At 48.3% G+C, this 21,389-nt stretch overlaps 3 protein-coding genes across 7 annotated transcripts; 2 read left to right on the plus strand and 1 right to left on the minus strand.

The window, feature by feature from the left end:
* On the minus strand, window positions 1–4,167 carry prl2 (prolactin 2). Of its 3 annotated transcripts, XM_029825270.1 has the most exons (7): window positions 3,562–4,167; window positions 3,140–3,254; window positions 2,753–2,940; window positions 2,267–2,374; window positions 737–916; window positions 382–578; window positions 1–307 (listed from the first exon to the last, which is right to left on the minus strand). In XM_029825270.1, the coding sequence occupies exons 2-6, from the start codon at window positions 3,159–3,161 to the stop codon at window positions 384–386; spliced, it is 693 nt and encodes a 230-aa protein (XP_029681130.1). In that variant the 5' UTR covers window positions 3,162–3,254; window positions 3,562–4,167; the 3' UTR covers window positions 1–307; window positions 382–383. The 3 variants fall into 3 exon arrangements, with proteins under 3 accessions (XP_029681130.1, XP_003972677.1, XP_029681131.1); XM_003972628.3 differs by lacking the exon at window positions 3,562–4,167 and having other exon boundaries at window positions 3,140–3,302; XM_029825271.1 differs by lacking the exon at window positions 2,267–2,374 and having other exon boundaries at window positions 4–307; window positions 737–919.
* A 1,677-nt stretch (window positions 4,168–5,844) lies between these two features.
* Window positions 5,845–14,072, plus strand: rint1 (RAD50 interactor 1). Of its 2 annotated transcripts, none has more exons than XM_003972641.3 (15): window positions 5,845–6,285; window positions 6,741–6,866; window positions 7,109–7,224; window positions 7,458–7,631; window positions 7,710–7,850; window positions 7,960–8,134; window positions 10,251–10,361; window positions 10,548–10,773; window positions 10,871–11,008; window positions 11,551–11,645; window positions 12,411–12,515; window positions 12,826–13,046; window positions 13,247–13,427; window positions 13,553–13,671; window positions 13,743–14,072. In XM_003972641.3, the coding sequence occupies exons 1-15, from the start codon at window positions 6,082–6,084 to the stop codon at window positions 13,951–13,953; spliced, it is 2,343 nt and encodes a 780-aa protein (XP_003972690.2). In that variant the 5' UTR covers window positions 5,845–6,081; the 3' UTR covers window positions 13,954–14,072. The 2 variants fall into 2 exon arrangements, with proteins under 2 accessions (XP_003972690.2, XP_029681128.1); XM_029825268.1 differs by having other exon boundaries at window positions 6,144–6,277; window positions 13,743–13,953.
* Window positions 14,073–14,149: 77 nt separating this feature from the next.
* Window positions 14,150–20,611, plus strand: dera (deoxyribose-phosphate aldolase (putative)). 2 transcript variants are annotated; one of them, XR_003885668.1, is made up of 9 exons: window positions 14,150–14,309; window positions 14,629–14,726; window positions 14,824–14,971; window positions 15,672–15,767; window positions 15,836–15,970; window positions 16,146–16,274; window positions 16,984–17,096; window positions 18,813–19,468; window positions 19,637–19,779. XR_003885668.1 is itself a non-coding variant. In XM_003972627.3 (9 exons), exons 1-9 carry the CDS (start codon window positions 14,279–14,281, stop codon window positions 19,919–19,921), a joined length of 957 nt encoding a protein of 318 aa, XP_003972676.1. In that variant the 5' UTR covers window positions 14,150–14,278; the 3' UTR covers window positions 19,922–20,611. The 2 variants fall into 2 exon arrangements, 1 of the variants encoding a protein (XP_003972676.1); XM_003972627.3 differs by lacking the exon at window positions 18,813–19,468 and adding an exon at window positions 19,865–20,611 and having other exon boundaries at window positions 19,637–19,786.
* Window positions 20,612–21,389: the final 778 nt, after the last annotated feature.

Consider the following 21,389-nt stretch of genomic DNA (forward strand, 5'->3'; position numbering starts at 1 on the left):
ACCGTGGTCCTGCGTGGTGAGGGAGGTTCAGTACATGAGGAGAGGGGCCTGGATGTTGGGTTTATGATGACCCCTCCAGCTGAGCACTGTATGCTAACATCTGCCTTTCTAACTCTGAGTCTGGAAAGGTTGTGAGAGGAATGACAAAGACACGCTGGTTTATTCAAACATTTTAGAGGAGGAGAAGATTTGATCATCACATTGAAGAAGGTCCCAGTTCTTCTTCCCTCAGCTCAGGTCTGTCCACTCAGACGGAGCCCCGGAACAGCCGACTGGCGGGCGGGCGGCTTTATGCTCGGTCAGAGTCCTAAAGAGAAAACAGGCACCCGAGTGAGCCAAAGATTTGCCCATCCCTTTTAAAGCAGCCTTCTCTGCTCCTACCTTTAACATCCGTGTTCCGGGACGATGCGACACTTCAGAAGCTTCAAGTAGTTGTGGATTTTGTTGGAATCCCGACGAAAGCAGTAGAGAAGGTCATAGTCCTTCATCAGGTGCCACCGAGCACCGTCGGCCAGCTGCACGGCCTCGGGAGGAGCCGGCTTACTGACGGAGGTCTTTATAATCCCCAACTTCTGCATCTAGAGGAGAGGAGACGGCAGACCTGCCCTTTACTGGAGTCAGGCTGGTCGAGTGGCTCCAGCTCTGATGACATCATCACTTATTCTGCCTGTATTCTAACAACAAACACTATAGGTGGTCGGCGCTCAAACATCTGCCAGAGTAGTAGCACAGTTACCTTCTCTGCCACCTTTTCCACACCCTTCCGCAGCTCGTGGACCATATCGCTCATCTGAAGGGCTTTGTTGGAGCTGAAGTTGTTGAAGTCGTGTTGATGAGACATGCTTTGATGGAAGTGCCACAAAGGGTCCCTCCAGGCCACCAAGAGCATCAGGATCACCCTGGTCAGCTCCTCCCTCTGCTGACAGCACAAGCACTGCTCAGCCTTCACTCTTTTCATACATCACACTTTCACACATTCACTAGCGTCTCTTTTTGGTTTGCACATTTGTCACTCCAATGTTTTGGATCAGGACGGGCCAGTAACTTCAAAAAGCACCTTTTAAATGTTGTAGGGGCCCCCTGATCTCACAGAATATCCCTGTGAGACCTTCAAGAGCAGGTAAAGATCAAAGAGATGGTGATCTATCAGTGTTCCGGAGCCGGTGAACCTCCATCCCAAATGGAGAGGACTGGAAATCCAAAAACTGCTCCAAGGCACAGAAAACCCCAGAACTACTTGTGAAGAGCTGCACCTTCCTTAGCTAAGGTCAGAGGTCATGGATAACAAACAGTAGGCAGAAATGGCATTATGGAATAGTTCCTGGGCTAACACCACTTCCGTGCAAAAAGAGCATGAGGCTCAGAGAACCATCCCAATGGTCTCCAGAACTTTTACAGGTGACAAATATGCAACCAAAAAGTGAGCTGAAGGCAGGGAAAGCAGCGTTTACTGGGCTGGAAACGTGAGGACACATTCACATGAGTTGATGAGACCGAATGAAGGTGAACAGACGAGTTCTCGCACGTTGGAGTCTTAATTGTCTCGTGAAGCATCCACCGCTCACACAGCACCCCCACACATACATTTCACAACAGTAATAGCAGTAGTAATAATTAAATGATAATCCCATCATCCTCTGGGTTTCTCCTTTTTACTGATGTAATCTTTAATTTAGCAGATCTTTATGATTTACATTAAGTATAATGGCAGATTCAAGAGGGAAAATATTCAAGAGAATAGGTTCAAGGCTTTGCTGCAACAGCGTTATTTCTAGATTAAATCTACAACAAGCTAGTAATAATAGTGTAATAAAAAGTGTTCCGTGTGGGGGGTGAATAAACATGTCTTGGAATTGGAGCCTTTGATAAAGTCATTAGGATTCAAGCTCAGACAAAGCTGCCGAGCCCAACTGATCTGGAATCGCTAACAACGCTCATCCTGCAGTGTCGGCAGTTCCAGACTGACCACAGCCGCCAGAGGTCACCTGTACCTGCGCACCTCCACTCCTGTAACAGCAGCAGTGAGTCACCTGTGTGCAGCCTGGAGGAGAACGCTAATGCAAGAAGGCGTCAGATGAAGAGGTGAGGACAACATTAATCAAGCACTACAGTGGGAAACGTCACCGTCGGTGGAGCGGAGAAGGTTGTGAGTGGAGGTTAATAACGTTCAGCTGAGATGACTTGAACACGGACGCATGCAGGGGGGGCAGGAGCAGGGACAAGCGTGGACGCATCCACAGAGACGGGGAGAAGGGGAGTGATTCACCGCCAGTCTCTGAGCATTCCCTTTGCCATTTGGGGTGATGATGGTGGAGGTGTGGCAGTTGTGACTGACCCGGCCAACGTGGTTCTGACTGGGCAGGAAGTATTGCTCCTGACAGACAAAACATTGACGTAAGAAAGAAATGCCAGAGGTCACCTGGGGTCCAAAGGTCAACTGAGGTCACAGCACACAACGATGAGTAAGAGGAGTTGCTATTTCTAGCAAAAGGAAGGGTTCTTATCACAAAGCTTTCAGCCAGTTAACGGTTGGGTGCACATGTCACATGTACATTGGGCTTTCTGCTGGTTTTGCTACGCTTACATATAAGTCCAAACACTTCCCGTGGTGTCCTATTGCAGGAGGACTGTTGAGCACTACACTACTGTTGTCTTTTAAAATTATTGTAACGGTCTTTAGTGTGAACTCAAGCACCAGGGCTCTCCTCACCGACCTGCTCCCACATCCACATTCCGTTCAAATGCCACTTACAAACTCGGAGTGAAGGTCGTTGGTGATGCTGTGCATCCGGGTGGAATGCTGGATGACCCGATCAAACAGGTTGGCTAAGGACAGGACGTGGCAGCCGGCGTGGGCGTTGGTGCAGATGGACACTGCTCTCACACCGGCCAGCCTGCTACAGAACAACACCGAGACCAGCAGCAGCCACACAACACAAACTGGGACAGACACAGACATACAGGTCGCATGTTCAGTGACTCAGACAGGTTCTCAAAGAAGATGCAGACAAAGTCCAAACAAATACAACCTGGAGGACAGGACACAATAAAGAAGGCAGCACAGACGTGTGTGTGTGTGTGTGTGTGTGTGTGTGTGTGTGTGTGTGTTTCATTCTTACTTTTAAAGTGTGATTTTTACCTGATTTGATGGTTCCAGGCATCCTGCAGGATGTTGAGGACGTCCTGACCCGCAGTGAAGCGTAGAAGCTGCTCTGGACCCCTGCAGGAGGCTTTCAGACCGTTTCTCTGCTACACTTTAATACCACCGGGGTGGGTGGGGGGTGGAGGAGGGGGGGCAATGTGGTGAGGGATGCATGACTCAGAAAAATAAAAAAACATGTCACCTTTAAGATATAAACAGGGAGCCCTCAGCGTGTGACCCATGTAGAGAGCTATGCACCTGTGTGTGTGTGTGTGTGTGTGTGTGTGTGTGTGTGTGTGTGTGTGTGTAGGAGTTCTCTCCAGACTGATGAACAAAATTGCAATTGGGAGTAAAGTTGTTCACATCAAATGCAAAAATCACAGCCATCATACTGTTGATATTTGATTCTGAGTTCAAACCTGTGAATTTGGGAGGTGGAGCACCGCCAACAGCAGAATTTAGCCCAAGAAATAAAAGTATTTCTGGTCCTGATCCAACAAATGCTCCTGCTAACAGACTGCGTTGTTGCTTCATCATCACTGGTGTGAAACATCTGAACCGCGGAGTGGTTGGGGATTAAAGGAAGAGAGTGAGAGAAGCAGCGAGCGTTAGGGCTATAGGGGAGGAGTCCGTCAGTCCGTCCCAGGGAGACGGATCCCTCATCTGTGGATCTCCTTCAGCGTTCTTCTTTTCCCTAAATTGTTTTTTACCTGACCCAGTTTGAGGGTCCAAGGACAGAGGAGGTCAAACCTGTGTAGATTGAAAAGCCCCCCGAGTCAACAATGTTTGTGATTTTGGGCTCTAAATTCCTGAACTTGAACCACTACCTAAGGGGGCATGTCGCCCTTCTGCTCTGAGACCGTCTCCCTGCTGAGGTAAAGCTGGATTATGCTGCAGTCAAGGGGAGACCTGGAGCTGCGTTTGGATAGAGGCAGTGATGAGACACTGCTGTGGCCCTGCGTCAGGGTGGTGCACAGTGCGCCGGGGTCGTCACTTTGAAGCGGAGGTGATTTGGAATCTTGGTCAGTGCCTGGCAATTAGGAAGATGCACGCCACTACCGCTGGTTTCTTGGGGGCTGTGGTGGGGGCACTTCAGTAAAGCAGGTTGCATTTGCACATAACAGCTCCAAACATGTTAGTGCTCAGTTCACCTCATGCATAGGCATGAGGCACATGTTCCTGCTGATGTGCTGATGCCTACTGGTAGAATATGAATTGGCTCTAGCAGAGGGGATGGCGCCTGCCTTCAGCTCAGCCTGTCTTTGCTCTGCAGAGGGAGAAGCTGAACTACGACGAGGGTTTCTCCCACTATGTCTATGGTGTAGGTGCCCTAGTGTGGCTGGATATCCCCAGGAAGAGCCATATGAAGCTGGCACCACACTGGAAGGGCTGGTATCAAGTTGTACAGGTGCTTGTTTCAGGTGGACAAGCTGCACTGACTTATCGCATTGTCCACTCTCAGACTTTTTCTGCCACGCCTTTCTCTGTTATGTCTCCTGTGGCGTCACATTTTCAGCACTTTGTTATGATTAGAAGGTTTTTGTTTCACAAGAAAAAGAGTTTTCTTCTCATCAGATTTTAGATGTATATCATGGAGTTGTTGCTTGGGTGTGATCGATTTGGGGGACTTGGAATGGAGCATTCTTCCTATCTGTTTTGAATTTGGTTTTGATGGGTTTTTTATTTCCTTGTTTCTGTCTTGGATAAAATGAGAAGATTTGTTGTTAAGGAGGAAGTGTGAAACAGACTCTGTTGTGCATAAGAACAACAATTAATATGAAGTTGTCGGCCTCTCTCAATTGCTGTTGGGCTGCTGTGACGTTTTGCTCTGCGTTGGGTGTTGGGAATTAAAGCAGCCCGAGCTCTGCTCCTGCCATCCTGTCTCCCATCTTGTCAAATATATTTACTTCCTATCAGTGAACCCAGGATGCTGAGCTACATTTCTTTCACATCACCTGAGGTTGTTGCTGGAGATGAAGTGTGTGAGTTGTGGAATATTCTGAATCTAAATAAACAATATTCTCATTGGTCCACCTGCGTGTATAAGTGTGTGTGTGTGTGTGTGTGTGTGTGTAGTTGTGTGGTTGTTGGGCAGATTGTCTCGGATTGTCATGTTGGGGCTGACCTGCTGAGTAATGGGGTGACGTGTGCTGGAAGCCTGGGGCCAGAAAACTTGCCTTCTTCATGTTCAGCAGCAGGTAACTCTCTGGACTTGTTAATGTCGTAAAAATCCATCAACTATAACTTTTAATGAAGGAGATTAATCATAACCATTTTTTCACCTTTGAAGAATGTGTTGTTAAAATGAAAAACAACTAGATAAACACCATATCCAGAGCGGTGGGCAGTCAGAGAATCCTGTGTTCCTCAAAGACCGACAAATTACCGACAAGAACAGTGTGTCCTTCACCATCCAGTAAAAATGACTGATCCAGACAGGAACAGTGTGTCCTTCGCCATCCTGTAAAAAGGACTGACCCAGACAGGAACAGTATATCCTTCGCCATCCTGTAAAAAGGACTGACCCAGACAGGAACAGTATATCCTTCGCCATCCTGTAAAAAGGACTGACCCAGACAGGAACAGTCTGTCCTTCGCCATCCTGTAAAAAGGACTGATCCAGACAGGAACAGTCTGTCCTTCGCCATCCTGTAAAAAGGACTGACCCAGACAGGAACAGTATATCCTTCGCCATCCTGTAAAAAGGACTGACCCAGACAGGAACAGTCTGTCCTTCGCTATCCTGTAAAAAGGACTGACCGAGACAGAAACGGTCTGTCCTACGCCATCCTGTTCAAAGGACTGACCCAGACAGGAACAGTATATCCTTAGCCATCCTGTAAAAAGGACTGACCGACAAGAACAGTCTGTTCTTCGCCATCCTGTAAAAGGTGTGCGCGCGGGCGCAGCGCGGCGGCGGTGATGACGTGTTGGAGAAGATGGCGGCGCCCTCAGACGAGCCGAGGCAGAAAAGTCTCCCTGAACATGTCGACGATGAGAGCGGCGCTTTGTGGGAGGATGAGCGCGGTTTGCACGTCGTGGATTTCCTTACGAATAAAGCTGGCGACGACCTGAAGTCTCACAAGAATATTGGCGACATTTTGGAGAGTTTGAAAGAGGAAAACAACGTTCTGAGTGAGCAGGTGAATCTACTGATTAGAAATGGAAAAAACCTAACCGTTTTGTTGTTGTCGTAGTCGTTCTTGTTGTTGTTGTTGTTGTTGTTGTTGTTGTTGTTGTTAGCAGCAGCAGCAGGACCTAACATAGACCTTATAACAGAGATATAGTGCTTTCTTATATTATATTATATTATATTATATTATACTGACTTTCCAGCCTCTCCTCACGTTTCAACATATGCTGACGTATAAGGCCAGTATTGTATAGTGTCCACATCAGATTGTCCTGACTTGACCTTTAATTGGTCAAAGCAAACCCGGATGTATAAAAGTTTTTTGTATGTTGCCAGGGCAGCGTGTTGTGTAGATCGTGTAACGATTTTGAACGATTCATCATGCTGCTCTGCTCTCTGTTATAATTCAGCCCTTATCATCAGTGTTTCGCTTCTATCTGACTTTCTTTCTTTGCCATTGCTCAGGTTCTGGCCGTGTCCGACTCGGTGCCCCTGAAAGTGTCTGCGGCTCTGTGTGCTGCTGAGAATGCTGCCTGTTCTCTCCAGGACCTGTTACACAGAGAGGAGATGATGGCAAATTTACTGGAGCAGGTTAAGACCATAGCAATCCAACGCTGATTTCATTACCAGCACCAACGCCGGTTAAATATTTGTTCCGGAGGATTATTAGCCTGTTCTAACTCTAAAACTACTGTAGTTTCATTTAAGAAAAGTAAACTTGTCCTAAATATACATATATATTTTCTACAGTATGTTTAACATGCCAGCTCTGGCATAAATCCTTCACCTAACTCTTCCTGGCAGGTTTTGTGGTTACTTTATCCATTTTGTAGCATTTACAGGGTGTCCAGCCTTCAAAGAATCATCTTGGCAGGATGCTGAACCAAATCCAAACTATAGAGCGACACATGAAATACCTCAGCTGTCTTCAGCTTATAGAGGAATGCAGGTACTTGAAGAGTGAAAGAGCTTGCACGCATGGAGAGACACAACAGATGTGGAGCAGTGTGTGATTTCATGAGATGAGGAAGTCAAGTCAAACCGAACCCTTCTGTCATTCAATTAAATGAGGATTATCACAATTTGCCAATTGAATCGATTGTCTGAAATGTTAGAATGAATGCAAAATTTAATATTAACTAAAGAATATTGAAGAGAATTGTACCAAATGGATGCCTGCAGTTCATCAATCCAGCAGTGTCTGATGACCGGGAGCGTGTGGGAGGCCATCAGGGCGATCGACAGCATGGGTGCGGTCCACGCTGGCCTAAAAACCTCCGGCTGCTCGTCCCTGAAGGCGTTTCTTCAGGAAACACTCTCTTTCTGGCACAGGATTATCAAAGACCGACTGAGCGGGTACGAGAATGATGTTCGTTCCACATACTATGGTGTGGCTGTGTGGTGTTGTGTGCTCACCTTCACCTTCTTTTGTAGTGATTTTGAAAAGATTTTAGCTCAACTTCATTGGCCAAACATCTCCCCAACTGCTCAGTCGCTTGCACCCGTGGGGAACCACCAGGAGTTGAGCGTGCAACTGGAGCTGCTCGTCACACAGCTGCTGGCACTTCAGACCACGTATCCTTCCGCTCCTCGTTCACAACTTTAAACCTAAACCTGCCACAACCCGCTAACCAACTAGTGACGAAGCCTGTGTTCTGTTTGACGTCTTTGACTCGCCTGACAGTGATAACCTCTTATTCCACTCCACATCTCCCCTTCTGCCCACCCAGGCTGACTCCTCAGCCACAGCAGTGTCTCAGTCTCCCATCTGCCTTCCCATCCAGATCATGTTGCTTCCATTCAGAAAGAGGTTTAGGTACCATTTCTGTGGAAACCGGCAGACCAGCTCCCTCAGCAAGGTGGGTCAATTCAAACCACTCTAATTTTCTTTTTTCCCTTGTCCTGTCCAGTAGTTTATGTCAGGCACTTTTGTTCTGTTGGCTGAAAGAACCCATCCTGTACCGCCATGAACATTAAAAATTTTAGTTTAGAAATTAATGTTGGACTCGAGTGCTGGGAAGCCACAAACTAACAATCAATGCACAAGACAGACAAGCAGAAGAAGAATAGGAGAAATAGCAAGGCAATAAAGAACACATTTTTATGCATCAATTCAGGCCTATTTAATCTTATACACATAATTTTTTGGTTTGGTGTTTTGAACAGCTGAAAATTATGTGGCAGCCTCCCCCTCTTCTAAACGGTGTGCCTTTACAGGTCTGAATACAAGGTTGCCTCTAAATCTTCCCTGGGGATATAAAATGACTTCAGGAGGGTAAACAAGAATCAGCAGCTGAGAGGAGGAATGAATGAATGAATGTTGGGACGATGACAGAAAGCTGGAGAGCTGGTGGACACGATGGAGAGGAGAAAGGACACCAGGACACAAGGTGGCTAGATGGTCAGGAGCAGAGAGAGAGGTGGTCAGAGAGATTTAAAAATACCTTTATTTGCACGGACTATTTATATTTATTTACACATTTCACAAGGGACATTGGAGACCTGTCAAAAATTCAAAATCAAATAATTCTCCCTAACTGAACACAGGATGTCTCTCACTCCCCAGATGTCTCTAAATGTATTAATTTGTTCTGTCAGTTTATAAATATGAAATTCCACCCTGAGCCGAGCTGCCAGCAGTCCAGTCATCATGGCCACCACGTCCTCTGACCTCTCACCGGGCTCTTCCTGGTCTTCCATATGGCTAACGAGATGACATTAACCAACTGGTGTACAGCCTTCCTCCTTGCATGGTAGTGGGGACCAAAGATAAACAACCTGAAAGAAAAACCCTCCGGGGAAAAGCCTGCGCCAAAAAAAACTAGTCCAGCTCGACACCTTCAGCACTTCCAGGGAGTGCAAGTCCACTGACACTGAGAACTTCAGGGACAGCAGGTCATCCTCCTCAGGCTGCCATTGTCCAACAGATGGACAGACAACCAAAAACATACTCACAATTGTCCCACAAATCGGACATGGAAGGATCCGACACAAAAATTCTTAGGGCCTCTGGCAGGGAAGCACAGTCCCTGTGGCTTAACCGAGGAAGTCTCTGCAGTAGCTTGCCCTCCCTGCTAAAGTCCTCTGTAGAGGGCGCTGTAGAAGTCCACAGCGTGCCTCCTCATCTCACCCTGGTCAGTTGATACTGTCCCATCAGGCAGGCGGAGACAGAGCATTTGGCGTGTGAAACAGACCTCTCCAGATTAAAAAAGGAGGTGGGAGCGTCCACCTGGTGGTCAGAGAGAGGGAGAAGTGGCCAGAGAGAGAGAGGTGGTCAGTGGAAGTTTTAACACCCATGTTGGTAATGAGGAAGTGATGGACAGATTTGGTGTCCTGGAGAGAAACCCAGAAGGTCAGATTATGGTCGACTTCACTGAAAGGATGGAAGGGAGCAGGAGTGAGCATTTGTGGGCAACAGTACGGCTCCATGGAAGGATGCAGTATTTGGTTTGGGAGCGTCGACAGAGAAGGTCAGAGAACGCACTTGACAGGGTGCTGAGAGTGGTCGAGGACACCTGGGAGCTAGAGGAAAGTGGTGAGGGGTAGGAGAGGAGGTCAAGGTGGAGGAGAACCCAGAGAGGTGGAGCTCTGTCCTGGAGAGGAAGGAAGGTTAGTCCAAATGAAACCTGTGAAAGAGGAACCAGCTGCAGAAGCTATAGAACCCCATTGAATGGATGAGGCAGAAGATCAGAAGGGAGTGTTTGCTGGTCGTGAGTGTACTGCAAGCATCCGAGGCCGTGATGGAGCGGTTTAGGGGGGACGTCCTGCCCTCTGTGAGCCCAGGAAGTGTGTCTGGCCCTGAACCTGAAGCAGCTGTCAACAGAGGGGTTGTGTTGCTGCCCTCCTGCAGGCCGGGGGCGCTCTCTGGAGACCTTTGGTGCCTTTTACTGAGGAGGACGGATTGTGATGGGATGTGTCCCCCGAACTCTTTACAGGGCAATACACACACAGCATAAAGTCTTTCTTTCTTTGCAGCCAGAGTGGTACCTGACCCAGGTCCTGTTGTGGATGAGTAACAACTCCACCTTCATGGAGGAAAAGATCCAACCTATTCTTGAAGGAGCTGAGACACACCTCAGTGCCAGGGTAGGACAGCACGGGTCAAGCATGTCAGAAACGATGTATTTACATGCTTCTGAAGATTTTTCCTAGAATTCCCCCTTGGTGTTCACCTGTGTGTGTGTGTGTGTGTGTGTGTGTGTGTGTGTGTGTGTGTGTGTGTGTGTGTGTGTGTGTGTGTGCGCGCGCGTGCGTGCGTGTGCGTGTGTGTAGGTGGAACTCTGCAGAGGCCTGCTGGCTCTGGTTCAGGAGAAGGTTGCCAGTGATGCCCTTCGGCTTCTGTATGATGACGCTCTTTTCTGTCACTTGGTGGAGGAGGTGCTGCAGTTTGAGAAGGAGCTGCGCAGCAAACTGTCCTATCCCCCAGCCCTGCCTGGTCTCCTCCACCTCCTGCTGGAAAACACAGTCCTTCAGAAGTGGCTCACTGTGGAGAAGAAGAGTAAGCTACCTAGTAGATCCATCAGAGTTCCATTTATAATTTGATGTACGGTATATTCATTCATACACAGCTACTCACACATGCTGACTGTGTGTAGTGGCAGTGGAGAAGATGGATGCCATGCTGTCGTCAGAAGGAGCCTGGAGCTGCCAGTACAAAGAGATGTGTGACATGGATGAGCTGAGGGCTCCAGACTGTGCTGAAACCTTCATGATGCTGCTGCAGGTCATCACCGGTGAGGTTCTGCTCATTGTGCCGGTGCCGTAGCCTCGCTTTCCCGTGTGTGTGTGTGTGTCTGTATGATGGCTACCACAGAGGTGCACACCATGGTGCTACTGCTGTCCCTGGTGTTCGGACGAGGAGCTTTTCTTTTCGTCCCACTCACTTCAACTCAAACCCTGATCGGTCAATGTGCCCATCACTCTCCACACTAGCAGCTTGACCTGAGCCAGATGAACGACGTCCTGACATGACCTTGAGCACAAACTTAACAGTAGAACACTGATGAGAATCTGGGGAGATCCTGTAGGACGATATCTTGTCCCACTCCTAGTTTTAAGTTACTTATATCACTTGAATTTGTTGGATATGATGGTAAATATCCACAAGAGTGTGTCCCACCATGACCGTGTGTCAGCAGCCGCCTTCTTCTTCATGAAATCCTGAAAGTGGCGTTTGCTCCCTGACCATAACCACCCAACCAACCGAAAGAAATCACTCATCTCTTTTAAAGTACGAGAAACCTGAAATACAGATATACTCTTTGTGGTTCCTCAGAGCGCTACCGCTACTTAACGTGTCCTTCCGCACAACTGAAGTTTCTTGGGCTGCAGAAGGAGCTGCTGGATGACTTCCGCATACGGCTTACTCAGGTAATCATCCATGTGTCCCTCCGTCCGTCCGTCCGTCATGTCATGCAATATTTCATTCACCTCCGTTGTCCCTCATGCCATCTTTGAAGAGCAACAATCATTGATTGCTTTGTCCCATGAGGATCGATTGTGCTGCAGTTTGGCACCAACATTTACTTCTGACACGAGCAGGAGAAAGTCTGGAATTTGATGATTTTATGAGGCATGAAATTGTGATCCGATTGTCATCTGAGTCCGGCATATTGCCAAATATTACGGGTCTACAGCGAGTGAGCACGAGACTCCAGGTAGCTTTTGTGAGGCCACTAGTTCAGCTAACCTCAGGAAGACCTTGAGATGACTAGCTGAAGAAACAACAGTTTATGCGTCTGCAGTAAAACAGGGAACCAGCAGGACGCCCCAGGAACCTGCTGCTGCTGAAGCTGCTGCTGAGATAAATCTCAGACATTTATCATTCTTCCTGGAGTTCATCACATCCCGACTACAAATCCCAGACTACACACATCTCGCTCATTCACTCTCGCTATCTCACTCACTCTCACTCACACTCACTCACTCACTCTCACTCAGTCTCGCTCGCTCACTCACACACTCTCGCTCTCTCTCTCACTCACTAACACACTAACAATAAGGGATCTTTCTTTCAAAGTGACTTCAATATACTGATACTGATAGTAATATCAGTCATGATCAAATGGTTTGTTGCACCCTTGGCTATGCTAACAATGATAACTACATTGCCAATGTTTGATGTGTTTCCTTCAGGTGATGAAGGAGGACTCGCGATATCCACTGAGTGCTCGTTACTGCGCCATCCTCAACGCTGTCAATTACATCAGCACCATCCTGAGAGACTGGGGAGACAATGTGGTTTGTGCTGTTCCTCACTTTGTTACTGGAGTTTATTAGAAATCTGGGCTCTCTTCTTGTTTTTCAAAGGTCCACTTCCACAGAACCCACTGGGCTGTGGGAGGAGCCCACAGGTACAACCATCAGGCTTTGGTCTTAAACTTAAAGGTGTTGCCCAGACCAGAGCAGACTGGGATTGGGCATGTGTTGGAGCGGGCATGCAGAGCCGTCTCGACCATGAGCTGTACTCATGGGTCCTCTTTTGTAGGACCTCTCTGCAACATGAACAGTCAGTTAACATCGGTTAACAGCTCTGAACTGTATTTTTCAGTTTTTCCTCCAGCTTCAGCAGGCAGCCGTTTCCCTTAATGATGAAGTGCTACTGGGAGGGCTCGGGCTGATGGAACTGGGTCAGCTGGCTGCCCTGGAAGGCTCTCTGTTTGACAGTCTGCTGGCGTTGCTGGACCGACTGAAAGGAGATATGATGGGGAGACTACTGGATTGGACCATGAGAGAATTTAAAGAAAAAGCCAAACCGTACTCTCAAAACAGGTACAACAGGAACCTGAATGGTGCATTTGGTCCGCTCTGCTGGGCCCTTGGGTCCAAGAGTCTAGATGTTTGCGGGTCAGGAGGCCTTGTGGCTTCCACTGTTCACTGTGGTCCCGCTAGGTTGTGTTTACATCCACCTTCAGGTACTGTCGCGTTCAACAGGTTGAGAATATACATCACTTTTTTCTCATTTTTGGTAGGTGGCTGTCTTTTCCATCCCAGCAGGACCAGTCCAGCATGTCACTGTCCAGTTCGGCATGTCCAATGATGCTGTGTCTCAGGGACAGATTGTTGAGCCTTCATCAGCTCCTGGGGCTTTCTCTGTTCCAGCTCACCTGGCAGGGTCTGGCAGAGAGACTGGACCACTTCCTGTACCAGGATGTAAGTTGTGAATTTAGCCTCGATACACACCTGCCATAATCACGTTGTGTGTACGAACACAGGAATTAGTGGTGCTGTTGGTAGTAGCTGTTGACCTGCCTGTCCCGCCCATGTGTGGCTGCCAGGTGATCCTGGCTAATCATTTCAGTGATGGAGGAGCAGCACAACTCCACTTTGACATGTCCAGGAACCTCTTCCCTCTATTTGGTCAATACTGCAAAAGACCCGAGAATTTCTTCAAGCAGTAAGTGTGTGAGTGTGCATGGGTGCGCACGTGTGATCATCCCTAATGGCTCCTGCCCTTTTTGTTCACAGTGTCAAGGAGGCTTGTATCATCTTGCGCCTCAGTGTGGGCTCTGCCATTTTACTGAGGAATGTCCTTGAAGAAGCCGAGGAGGAGACCGATGCAGGAGACCACGAGCGTCCGACACTGATGTCTACGCTGCACGAGCTGGGAGTTTACTGCCTGGCGCCTTGCGATGTGCTGTATGTGCTGAGGCTCCGAGTGTCCTGGCCCGGCCAGTAATGGTTCCCTGCATATGAAAGCCTCGGCCCGCCACATTCTTGGACAATGGGAAAACATTGGTTAATTAGTTGTCATCTAGTAACCACTTTATTCCGAGACAATAAACACATTGAGTATAATGTTGCGTTCATTTGAATGCCATTGCTGTTATTTATGTGATCGCTGCACCGAAGCGTGATATCCCGGCAGCCATTTCCCCTTCTCGCCCGCCGACACAGCAGGGGGCGCTGGTGCAGCCTCAGTCTCACACCCACGAAGAAGACGCGTGACAAGTTGAACATTCGTCCGAACTTTTGGTGGTTTTAGCGGACTGAAGAGCTCCGACATGAGTGCCAGGAACCCCGGGATCAGCCTCGGTAACCAACACATCTCACTTCCGAGATCAGCAATTTTAGCGATCGGAGCTTTTCCTGTGGGCCACTGACCTGCGTGCGCGTGTGTGTGTGTGCGCGCGCGCGAGGGACCTGTTCTAATTAAGAACTCGTGATAGTGACTCTTTGTCTAGTTTAATTCTGGTTTCTGATCCAATCGTAGTTCTGTTGCGTGTTTCGGTTGGGCTCTGCTGTCATTTTTCTACAGTCGATAATGAAGTGATTAATTTGTGCGCCTTGAAAGTGGTTTTGGGAGGTTCTAAATGCAGCCATGTCTCCTCTCGGTGCTTCTGCTCCACGCCAGATCTGGAATGGGTCTCTCAGGTGAGGGTCAATACGCAGGCAGTCCTCAGGAGAGCTCAACACTACCAAGCTCTGAAGGTCCCCAAGGAGCGCTGGCAGGTACAAACGGCTTTATGGCCAGGGAGCCAGCCCTAACGGAGGGAGCGGAGCGGAGCAGCCGTCTGTCCTGTGTCACCACCTGCCGTCTGTCTTGCAGGCTGCTTGGCTGTTGAAGGCCGTCACTTTTATTGACCTGACCACGCTGAGTGGAGATGATACACCCTCCAACGTCCACCGACTGTGTCTGAAGGCCATCCAGCCAGTCCGGCGGGATCTCCTGCACAAGATGAATGTGCAAAGGGAAGGTCTGAGGTTTAAATACTCACTTGTACAAATCTATAGCTTCCACTTTCATCTCCCACTTTGTTCTTAGTTGCGCTTTGAAGTGTAACTCGGGTCCAAGACCATCTTTCCTGCTGAGGGTTAGGTAGCTGGGTTAGGGTTAGTTAGAGGAGGTTAGATGTCAGGGTTTGTTAGGGTAGGTTTAGGGTTAGTTAAGGGAGGTTTAGGGTTGGTTAGGGGGAGGTTTGGGTTAGATGTTGGGCTGTCAGGGTTTGTTACACTTAGTTAGGTTAGGGTTAGTTAGGATAGGTTTAAGGTTTATTAGGGTAAGTGAGGGTTAGATATTGTAGGTTTAGGGCTAGTTAGGGTTTGATGTTGGGGTAGGTTAGGGTTAGTTAGGGTAGGTTAGGGTTACATATGTATTAGAGTATGAAGCAGTGTCGTTAATCATGACACTTTAGTCAAAGTATTTCAACTGGCCGTATTTTGTATTAAATATATAGAGTGACACCTTCTATGCTGCCCCTTGACCTTTGACGCTTGGCTCATGCTGCCTTGTGACCTTCAAACCGGGACTATTGCTGTCTCGTGACCTTTGACCCCCGACTGGTGCCTCGTGACCTTTGACCCCCGACGGCTTCTGCCTCGTAACCATTGACCCCGAGATGACTGCTGTCTCGTGATCTTTGACCCGGCCTGCTGCTGCTGCTGTCTTGTGTGCAGAGGTGACCACGGCGGCGGTGTGTGTGTATCCAGCTCGTGTGGCCGATGCCGTCGCGGCCATCAAAGCAGCCAATGCCTGCCTCCCAGTTGCTTCAGGTTAGAGCTGCATCAGAATCCAGTTTGCGACAGGACTGAACTGGGATCTAAGAGTCTTCTCTTTGCAGTGGCTACTGGTTTCCCAGCTGGTCAGACGCCTCTGGAGACGCGTGTGGAGGAGGTTGTCCAGGCCGTGGCTGATGGGGCCACGGAGATTGACATTGTGATCAACAGGAACCTCGCCCTGACGGGACAGTGGGAAGGTACAACCGCTGATGGTTTTGGCCGAGTGTTCCTGCTCTCCATGTTGACTCGGCGGCACATGCTGATCTTGTTGGTCTCTGTCATAAATGCGTCCCGAGTTTCCACTTGATTAAACTTCCATGAAGGAACTGTTAAAGAGGCCTGACCAGCCCCATGTCCTGTCTCTCTGTCCAGCCTTGTACCAGGAACTCTGCCAGTTCCGCTCAGCTTGTGCTGATGCCCACATGAAGACCATCCTGGCTGTTGGAGATCTGGATACCTTCACCACCGTCTACAAAGCCAGCTTGGTATCCATGATGGCCGGTCAGTCCCATGATTCTCTCTCATTTCTGTCAACATTTACGGTGTGTGTGTTGGGGGGGGGGGTTCAATAATGAACCCTTAATCACTCATGAGCCACCTTGATATTAAATATGTCATTGCAAATGCTAAAGTTCTCTATTTACTAGTGCTGTCAGTTAACCTTGAAAAAAACAAACAAACCTTGGTTTAATTAGTCCAATCACAGAGCGGCAGCATCGCTTAGTGTGGATCACTAACTATTGTTAATGTTTAGTCGAATTTAATCGTTTTACTTTATACGAGCAAACACAGAAAGGAGGGAGGGTGGTTTGTTGCTAGCTGGCGCTACGTTAGCCCAAGCGCTAACAGAGCCCAGAGGAACGTCTGCTGGGCATTAATGTGGTTCCTTTTAAAGTAAGGAAGCAGAGGAGCAAGCTGCTGGGTATTCCATCTCCATGGGCTCCTTCTGAGACCTGCTTCTACTGGATCACCTGCCTAGACTGGCATGTGTGACTGGGACAGACAGCCCAGAGACGTTCTGTGCTGCAGATGAGTTCACCGAGTTAAATCATGAACCAGATGAATCATGATGATGGATTCATCCGCGTGAACGTGTTCATTCTGATGGCCCTCCCTGTTGCAGTGCCACATGATCAGGAACACATGACCAACAATGCTGATGCAGTTATAGAAGATAGAGAATATAATCCTGCCTTGTTTGACTTCACAGGTTCCGACTTTATCAAGACCTCCACTGGAAAAGAGGCTGTGAACGCAACCTTCCCTGTTGCCATAGTGATGGCGCGGGCCATCAGAGACTACTACCTGAGTACAGGCCACAGGGTGAGGAACCACCGGATCAGTGTTCCGTCTGTCTTCAAGTTCTAGTTGGAGGGAAAGAGAGACTCAACCTCGAATGAGAACCTCCCCCCTTCTCTCTCCTTCTTCCTCTCTCTCTCCGCCTCTCTCTCTGCCTCTCTCTCTGTCCTCTCTCCCTTTTTCCACTCTCTCTCTTGCTGACCGTGTGCTGGGAATTTGCGGGAGAGCGTGCTGCTATTTCTGTAAGTTTTTCCCGACTAACTTCCCCTTCTTGGCGGTGTGTCTGCACTATCATCGGGGTGGTTGTCGGGTGGTTTGGTGCCGTTTGGCGGAGGGTTCATCGTGTTTTACGGCGGGGATGGCGTCCTCGGTGACGCCGTCTCTTTCAATCCGACACGGGGTGCGGGTTCAACCTGACCCGTCTGTCGGTGGAGGAGGCTCTGGAGACCAGGTGGGACACTCTAACCCAGGGTTAGAGTGTCCCACTCATGTCGGTTATACTTTGACACACATTTTCAAAAATGTCTTTTCCCGTCGTCGTTCTGTGCATCGATTTAATGTCTAATAGTTCCTCTGTAACGTGCAAATTGGAGTCCACTCCACGGAGGAAGATCGCCAGCTGTGCAGTGTCCGTTATGTCTGTGCTTTCATCCACAGCAAGAGAGTCCGCAACAAAATCTTTGCTTCTTTCACTCAACTGTGTTCTCAAATCTATTGCTTCTTGTCTGGACTTAAGACGTCGCACACCTTCATCATGCAGCTTTTCAGAAACTCTCCCTCAGTAAATGGCCGGCCTGATTTGGCGATCTCCTCTGCCATGGTGAAACTTGCTTTCACAGCGGCTTCACTTTGGGATTTTGCTCTGGTGAAAAACGTCTGCTGGAACGTCATATTTTTCTTTCTCTTCTACTTTCTGTAGCTTTTGCTCTGCATTCAGGTTTTTCAGCTTATCCTGATGCTTTGTCCCGTAGTGCCCTTTTACATTATATTCCTTAATTATGGCCACAGTTGCCCCACAAAGAAGACACACGGGTTTACCACAGACTTTTATAAACATTTCTACAGTCAGAGAGGTGATTTCTTGGGTTGGGGGAGGGTTTTTCTTTCAGGCTGTCACCTCGGGGACAGCTAAGTTATCCGTATGGAAGATTGTGGAATTTTTATTTAATTTCTATGAACTGACAGAACAAATTAGTACATTTGAAGACATCTGGGGAGTGAGAGATGTCCTGTGTTTGGTTAGGAAAATTGTTTGATTTTGACTTATTGAAGGTCTCCAATGACTCCCTCTGAAATGTGTAAATGTAAATAATACATGTAAATAAAGGTGTGTTAAAAATCTACCTCTCTCCTCTCCCCCTTCTCTCTCTTCCTTAACCTCCCCCTCTTTCTCTCCTCTCTCCCCCCGCTCCCCCCTTCTCTCGTCCTCTCCTCTCCCCCCTCTATCTCTCTCCTCCCCTCTCTTTTTCTACCTTTCTCCTCTCTCCTCCTTTTCCCTCTCCTCTCCCCCTCTCTCTTCTCTCCCCCTCTTTCTATCCTCTCTTTGTCCCTTTCTTTTCTCTCCCCACTCTTTCTCTCCCTCTTTCTCCTCTATCCCTCTCTCCCCTCGCTCCTCCCCTCTCTTCCTCTCCCCCTCTCTCTCCTCTCTATCTCTCCCTCCCTCTCTCCTCCTGCTCTCTCTCCTCTCCCCCCTGCTTTTCTCCCTCCCTCCCTCTCTGTCTCTCTTTTTGCTTTCCTCAGGTTGCCTTTGAACCCTTTTCTGCACTTAAACAGGAGCTGATGAGACAATATTAGCTTCATTAACCTTTGGTCCTGAAAGGTTCTTCTGAGTCCTCCAGAAGGCCCAGAGGTGGACGAGATTCAACAGTTCTCTGGTTATAAACACAAAAACAAGTAATTGATGTAAAGAAGGACAATAAGGATGAAAACAATGCTTAAAAATATAAAATGTTGACCTCTGAGAAAATACAATCAGGACTCTGTTGCTTCCAGTTTGAGGGCGAGACCAGCAGCTCCAGGGTTTTCAGATGTTCCTCGGAGGTTATCTTCTCCAGCTCTTTCACCTTGGCTGCAGAGCATCGGGGAATTTTCTGTGGTCCGAGCCGTAGTGGCTCGGAGTGTCTCTGGACTTTAGCTTTTTCTAAACCCTGTTCAGGCACCAAACTCTGGAAGCAACCATGACATCAGCTGTCAAAATGCTTAAAAGAAGAAGAAAAGCTTCTATGGATGGGTGATGATCCACCCTGGACCACCTCCAGGGGCTCTGGTTTCTCTACGACATCCCAGAATCTGACAGAACTAAAGAGCTTAGGGAGGAAGAGTGGAGGAGAATCCCTCAAAGGAGAGCTGAAGGTTACTTGGCTGCTACAGAAGCTTTTACAGGATATGGCCACAGGGTGCGCTGTTGTTTAGACGGTATTGCCATTCATGTGGGCACCAGACAGCTAGTTTGTATTGGCTCAGCACAGAATTAAAGTGTAATTCAAATATACATCATAACTGTCTGTATGTACAGTATAGAACCATGTATCTGATGCTGCCTTAAAATCAGCATGTTCCCTCAGGTGGGCTTTAAGCCAGCGGGGGGGATCCGCACGGCCCAGGAGTCTCTGCTATGGCTGGCCCTGATCAAAGAAGAGCTGGGCTCTGATTGGCTCTCTCCCCACCTGTTCCGCATAGGAGCCAGCAGCCTATTGGCTGACATTGAGAGGCAGGTGGGTGAGGCTCCTTCCCTAAACAATACTTGGAGTTCTGCAGGTGAGTGTATTTAATTGATTTCCTGCTCTTCACAGATCTACCATCATGTTACTGGACACTACGCGAGCTACCAAGAGCTGCCTATGGCCTGAAGCTGGCGGCTGAAGCTGGCGGCTGAAGCTGGCGGCTGAAGCTGGCGGCTGAAGCTGGCGGCTGAAGCTGGCGGCTGAAGCTGGCGGCTGAAGCTGGCGGCTGAAGCTGGTTCCCAGTGAAGTCCGCCCACCCTTCCTTCACCTTCCTAACATGGTTAAGCCTCAGAGGAGCCTGACTGATGGCTGATGCGAGCAGGTTTTGTTCTGTCTGAAGGTGGCTTGCTGGCATTTTTACTGAAGCTTTCTTCTAGATCAGAAATTTTTAAAAAAATATAAAGACTTCGAAAGTGAAATGATTTAAGAAAAACGATAATTAAACCATATAAGTATACTAATACTATTCTGATTCCCCGATACTGTACGACTGCTTCCCTGGATTATGGGGCCGTAACTTCCATCTGGTCCAGTCAGCACAGCGCTGTATTTGAGTGTTTGGAGGAGAAATTAATGCCAATATTAGCCTTGATGTCTTTGGGGCCCAACCTGCTGTTCTGATACAGTTAAATAAAAGAACGTTTCATCCGTCATAATTGCATTTTTAGCTAGAGGAGAGAAGGATCATTCTGGACTCACTGGTAATGATGGTCTGGACTCAATGGCAGCAGTTTAAATGAATATTTCCTAAAATGTGATTTGAGTCTATTGACAAATATGATGTGAGAAATAAAATTATTTTTTTCTTCCTGAGAATAAGAGCGAACTGGAGTCATGTGCCGAACGACCGCTGAACAACCAAATTAGCCATTAGGACGTTAGTAAGGAAAAACTGATGCACTACCACCACCCCATTACCCAAATGGGGGACCATAGCAACAAACCCTGATCAAAACTAGCCAGCTCCTGCAAGGTGTGAGCACATCTCGAATCTTGTTGAGTTGAGAGATGGGTTTGGAGCTACTTTGGCTACTCGGTCACCTGTGCAACAGCAAACCGACATGATGGGATGCAATTCCCAAGGTGGTATTGTCTGCCTTTGTTCACTAACTTTCAAGTCCAGCAAGCATACCCCCACTTGTGTGTTTGTGTGTGTGTCACCCCACATGGGTCCCAAGATCAGGGGAAAACAATCAAAATATCAAGATACACAAACACACAATCATTTGGCACGTCTCTTAGAACGTCGTGGCTAGAGTTTGGAAGAAAGCAGGGGCAGTAATCCAAGGGGCAATTTTAAAAACTCGAACAGTCCACTGGGATTGTTGAAGGCCGTCTTTCATTCATCCCTCTCCCTTATTGTTATCGAATGATGAGCAAAAGGAAGATGTAGTAAAGAATTACCTGGGTTTGACGGCCACTTTCTTCAGTCCACAATAGTTGATGCACGGCCGGAGCAATTTGTCCCTTTTGTCCATGAAAAAGAATCCCAGACCCGCTGGAGAGGAAGCGGGAGGACGAGATGTATTTGTTCAATGCTTTGCGTTGTGGGACAGACAGAATAGAGGCGACCCCTGGGGGACACGATCCAGGC

Source organism: Takifugu rubripes, chromosome 18, assembly GCF_901000725.2.
Source record: "Takifugu rubripes chromosome 18, fTakRub1.2, whole genome shotgun sequence".
NCBI lineage: Eukaryota > Metazoa > Chordata > Actinopteri > Tetraodontiformes > Tetraodontidae > Takifugu > Takifugu rubripes.